Source organism: Ipomoea nil, unplaced genomic scaffold (assembly GCF_001879475.1).
Source record: "Ipomoea nil cultivar Tokyo-kokei standard unplaced genomic scaffold, Asagao_1.1 scaffold2338, whole genome shotgun sequence".
Classification (NCBI taxonomy): domain Eukaryota; kingdom Viridiplantae; phylum Streptophyta; class Magnoliopsida; order Solanales; family Convolvulaceae; genus Ipomoea; species Ipomoea nil.
In genome coordinates, this window is record NW_017618766.1 from 1,147,373 (window position 1) to 1,152,980 (window position 5,608).

The 5,608-nt window shown below is 58.9% G+C and overlaps 1 protein-coding gene across 1 annotated transcript; it reads right to left on the minus strand.

Annotated features, from left to right (window-relative positions):
• Positions 1 to 2,826: 2,826 nt before the first annotated feature.
• LOC109151973 lies at positions 2,827 to 4,614 on the minus strand. The gene has a single exon (XM_019299564.1). It carries the CDS (start codon positions 4,612 to 4,614, stop codon positions 2,827 to 2,829), a length of 1,788 nt encoding a protein of 595 aa, XP_019155109.1.
• Positions 4,615 to 5,608: the final 994 nt, after the last annotated feature.

Genomic DNA, 5,608 nt, shown 5'->3' on the forward strand with positions numbered 1-5,608 from the left:
CGTGGTATGCCTTGGTCTGCCTCTGGTAGTTTTCAGCTTGAATCGCGGCTGCTTCGCGCCTGTCATCAATCATGTGGAGGTCAATTCTATGGTGCTCCTCGTTCGTGTCAGGGTCGTAGTCCTCCTCCCGCCGGGAAGGTATGACTACCTTCGCTGGAGCTCGGGCTTCGAAACCGTAGGCTAAGGAAAAAGGTGTCTCCCCAGTAGCCCTCCGGGAGGTGGTGCGGTAGGCCCAAAGAATGGCGTCGAGCTCCTCCACCCACGCTCCCCCCGCGGATTCCAGTTTCTTTTTCAGGCCGCCCACAATGGTGCGGTTGGCATTTTCCACCTGGCCATTTGCTTGAGGGTAGCATACTGCTACCCGGCTGTGAGTAATGTGCCATTCTGCACAGAACCCCTCGAACTCTTGCCCCTCGAATTGGCGTCCATTGTCGGTGAGGAGTTGCATCGGGACCCCAAAATGGCACAAAATATTTTTGTACACAAAGTGCTTGCAACGGGCACTTGTTATGGTTGCCAGCGGTTCCGCCTCTACCCACTTGGTGAAGTAGTCCACTGCTACTATGAGGTACTTCCTTTTTCCCGACCCCATGGGCAGAGCTCCGACTAAGGTCCACTCCCCACCTAGAGAAGGGGATGACCGAGCTGATGGGGGTGTAGCTCGTGGCTGGCCGGCCGGGGGTGACTTGGAAGTGTTGGCAGGTCTCGCAACCCTGGGCATTGTCGGCGCACTCCTTGGTCATTTTGGGCCAAAAGTACCCCTGTAAGATGGCCCTCCGGGACATGGCGAAGGCCCCCTGGTGGGCTGAACAGGTCCCTTCGTGGATTTCTTCCATGACTGACCTGGCTTCGTCTGGGTACAAGCAGCGCAGCAAGGCGCCGTTATAGGACCTCTTGTAGAGTGTGTCCCCCATGACCACGTACGTGGGGGCTCGCCGTTTCACCAGCTTGGCGTCAACCTCGTCGGGAGGTAGCGTGCCTGTCTTATTGTACTCCTTGAGGTGGTCCAACCAGCAGGGAGGTCGGATTTGCACGGGTAGGACCGGGTAGGCGTCCAGGCTCGACCTCTTGAAATCTTCAATTCGGGGTATTTTTGAGATATGTTCCGGGGCCCCTTGGGCGAGCTTGGATAACATGTCAGCGTCTGTGTTCTGGTCTTGGGGTACCTGTAGGACCTCATAATTGATCAGCTGCCCCAGTAGCTGGAGCACCACGTCCCGGTACCTCCTCATTCTTTCATCACTTGCTTCAAATTCACATGTGACCTGTCCCGCCACGAGTCTAGAGTCACATCGGATTTTGAGCTTCTCCACCCTCATATTTAGTGCGAGGTAGAGCCCTCCTAGGAGTGCTTCATACTCGGCCTCGTTGTTGGATAATTCGAACGCGAAGCGGAGGGCGTAGTAGGCCCGAAACCCCTTCGGTGTTATGAGGACGACTCCACCCCCGCAGCTTTTGGTGCTGGAGGACCCGTCCGTTGAGAGGGTCCACCACTCCTCGTCTTCGTCCCTGACCCGCTTCGTTGCCTCCTGGGCAGTGCACTCGACTATAAAGTCAGCCAGCGCCTACCCCTTGATGGCGGGTCGGGGCTTGAACTGGATGTCGAACTGGCTCAGCCACATGGCCCACCTCACCAGCCTGCTTGCCGACCCCGAGGCCCTCAGTACTGCGTCTAGCGGCTGGTTGGTGAGGACCTGCACGGGGTGGGCCTGGAAGTAGTGGTTCAGCTTCTTTGCCGTTGCATCTACTACAAAAATGGCCTTTTCCACGGGTGCGTACCTGATCTCTGCTCCCCGTAGAGCTCGGCTCGTGTAGTATACGGGCCGCTGGACCCCCTCATCGTCCCGGACCAGCACGGAGCTGACCGCAGCCTGCGAGATGCCCAAGTACAGATATAGGACCTCCCCCTTAACGGGTTTGGCCAGGGGGGAGCGACATCAGGTACGTCTTGAGGTCTTCGAACGCCTTCTGGCACTCCTCGGACCATTCGAAGCCCTTAGTCTTTTTGAGGACTCCAAAGAACGGCTAGGACTTCTCGGCCGACCTCGAAAGGAAACGGCCCAGGGCTGCCAACCGCCCGTTGAGGCGTTGGACCTCCCGGAGGGACCTCGGAGGTTCCATGTCCAGGATGGCCTTGACCGTGTCAGGGTTGGGCTCAATGCTCCTCTTCGAGACCATGTACCCCAAAAATTTCCCCCCGTGCACCCCGAAGGTGCACTTTTTGGGGTTCAACCGTAAATTGAAGCGTTGCAAAATTGAAAATACCTCGGTAAGGTCATCTGTGTGGAGGTCGGCGTTGGTACTCTTGACGATCATGTCGTCGACGTAGGCCTGGAGGTTGCGACCGAGGACCTGCTTGAACATCTTGGCCACCATTCGGGTGTAGGTGGCACCTGAATTTTTCAGTCCGAAAGCCATAACCTTGTAGCAATAGACCCCCTCTGGCGTGGTGAAGGCTGTCTTCTCCTCGTCAGCCTCCTCCATGAAAATTTGGTGGTACCCCCCGAACGCATCTAGGAAGCTCATAAGGGCACAACCTGCAGTCTCGTCCACCAGCTGATCGATGTTAGGGAGGGGAAATGGGTCCATAGGGCAGGCCTTGTTGAGGTCGGTGTAGTCCACGCACATCCTCCAGGTGGGCGGCTTTGGGGCGAGGACTACGTTGGCCAGCCAGGTGGGGTATATGACCTCCCTAACATGACCAATCTCCAGCAGTGTGTCGACCTCCTTTTTGACGAACTCCCTACTCTCGGCGGAGAGATACCTTTTGAGCTGCTGGATTGGCCTGACCGCGGGGTCGACGGCCAACTTGTGTGTGATTACGTCTCAGCTGAGGCCCGACATGTCCTCGGGTCCCCATGCAAAGACCTCCTTGTAGCTCCTGATAGTGTTGATTATCCGTGCCCGGAGCTCGGCCGGGAGGCCGACCCCTACCTTCACAACCCGGTCGGGTCGGCTGAGGTCGAGGATGACCTCCTCTGTCTCGACCACGGGCTCGGCCCGAGGTCGACCTACCTCCTCCCGAAATGCCTTCTCGGTGATGGTATGTACCTGGAGGTCCTTTTGACCAATCTGGCGGCACGCCTTCAAGTAGCAGCTGCGGCTTACCTTTTGGTCCCCCCGGGCGACCCCGACCCCGGTCGGTGTCGGGAACTTGAGACACAGGTGCTCCATGGAAATTACGCACCTGAGGTCCTCCAGGGCGGGTCGGCCGAGTATTATTTTGTGGGCGCAGCTGATTTTCACGACTACGAACTCGACCTCCCACCTCCTGGTGTGAGGTGGGGTGCCTATCTCCACCTCCAAATTGATCGACCCCTCCGTCTCAATTGAGTCCCCCGTGAAACCGGACAGGGGGGTCCGTACCGGCTCCAGCTGTCCTCTTGAGAGTCCCAGCTGGGTGAACGTGTCGTAGTACATGACGTTCACCAAGCTACCCGTGTCTACGAGTACCCAGTGCACCACCACGTTGTTGATGTCCAGCTTGACCACCAGGGAGTCTCGGTGGGGGAGGGGCCCATCTGGCAGGTCGGCGTCGGTGAACGTGATGGTCTCCCTCTTTGGTTTCTTCTCGTGGGGGGTACGTGTGACCTCCCCTACGTACAAGCTCCTCGCCCACCTCTTCCGCTCGGCTGGCGAGTCCCCTCCCTCGGGCCACCCAAAGATGACGTAGATGACCCGTTTCTTCGGGGGCTGGGAGTCCTCCGTCGTCTTCTCCTCCTCCTCGGAACTGCGGTCGTGGTGGTCCCTCTTGCGGGGAGGAGCCGAGGTGGATGGCGCCTGGCCACCCCCCTTCCACCATACATTGCTCTGCTTCTGGCCCTGGGCCTGTTCCTGCGCCTGGCCGGGCTTCTTAATGAATTGGCCCAGGTAGCCCATTTGGATGAGCTGCTCGATTTGTCTTTTTAGGAGGATGCATTCGTCTGTATCGTGTCCTTTCTGCCGGTGGAACCTACAGTACTTGTTGGGGTCCGCCCTCGCTGATATCTTCATGCACTCCTCCTTCGGGAATACCACGATTCCCTGGTCCTCCGCGTGCGCCAAAATAGTACCCACAGGTTGTGTCAGCGGGGTGAGATAGCGTGTGGGGTTCATCCTGGGCCCCTCAGCGTACTCACATCGGTGTGGTCGGGGTGCCTTGCGCTCCTCCTGGGGTGCCTTGTCTTTCCGACCTCTTCCTTCTTCCTGCTCCTTCTTCCTCTTCTCGGTAGCCTCGGCGTCAGCGTACCTCGCTGCCTTGTCCATCAGGTCGGTGTAGGTCCTGGGAGGGTACCTGATGAGGTCCTGGTGAAAAGCGCCCGACCTTAAGTTGTTCTGGAAAATTACCATGGCCGACTTCGCATCAAAGTCGGCGACCCCCATGCCCTCTTTCTTCCACTTGCTGAGGTACTCGGCTAGTGATTCCGAGCTCCCCTGCTTCAAATCACACAGGTCAGCAATTTGCTTCTTCCGCAGTATGCTGGTGGTGAAATGGGATAGGAACTGCCGGGAGAGGTCCGCAAAGGTGGAGATGGACCCCGCCGGGAGGGATCCGAACCAATCATGCGCCTGCCCGTCCAAGGTGGCGAAGAACCCCCTACACAGGATGACGTCCGTTGCCTCGGTGATCATCATGGCGGCTCTGTACCTGGTCAGGTGTGCCCGTGGGTCTGTGGTCCCCTAGTACGCTTTAATGGTGGGAAATCGAAAATCTCGATGTAAGGGCTCCTCCATGATGGCGTTTGCGAACGGGGAGGACAACACATCTTGGGGCTCTGGAGATCCGTCCCTCTCGTCTACCTTCTTTTGGAGCTCGTCCATCCTCCTCTGCAGCTGCTCGACCTCTGCCCGATGGGAGCTCGGAGCTCTACCATTCGTTTCCCCAGATCGTTCGACCCGGGAGGCCTGCGCACGCCGAGGTGGGACTCGGGTCCCCCATCCTGGTGACCTCTGGGTGGCTGATTGTCGTCGTGCCTGCCTGCGGGAGCAGGATTCTGCTGGTGGAGGCTAATTAGCGCCAGGCCTCGGGCCCAACCTCTCTCGGGCTGGCACCCGACTGCTCAACCTCTCCATGGCGGGCCTGGTCTGGTTTGACCTCCTTCCGTGGTCCTCCTGACGTCGGTCGCATCGTGAGTCCCCTCCTCCCCGTGTGTTCGTCCAGCGGGGAGAATTGACCTCCCCCTAGGTGACAGGTACCTGGGCGGTCGGGTGCTTGGACCGCTGCGCCCCCGGGTGGGGGGAGGTTGAGGAGGTGCAGGCAACCAGCCAACCCCGTGGAGGCTTGCTCGAAGACCGCCATCCCCTCCCGGATGAGGTCTAGGTCCCGAATAGGGGGGGCGGGCGGTGGAGCTCCGCCACTGCGGGGGTTGGTGAGCTGGGCCCTCAGATCCTCCCCCGACCTGGTGGAGGCGGCCGGTTGGATTCTTGGGGCAGGGACCCCGTTGGGGCCGTTCCCGTTCGCGACGAGCTGGGTGCCGCGGGAACCATTGGTATGACGAGAGCTGGATCTCGATCGTGCCATCGCTGTCGATGAATGATAATGGGGAGAGCGTTTAAGCTTGTACAGCAGCTCTCAACAAGAGCACCAATGATGGATTTAATTAACCCGGGGTGGACCCGAATCAATAAA

Bases quoted from the DNA above. Each gene is read 5' to 3' on its own strand.
- LOC109151973 (XM_019299564.1), bottom strand. From the start codon at position 4,614: ATGATGATCACCGAGGCAACGGACGTCATCCTGTGTAGGGGGTTCTTC.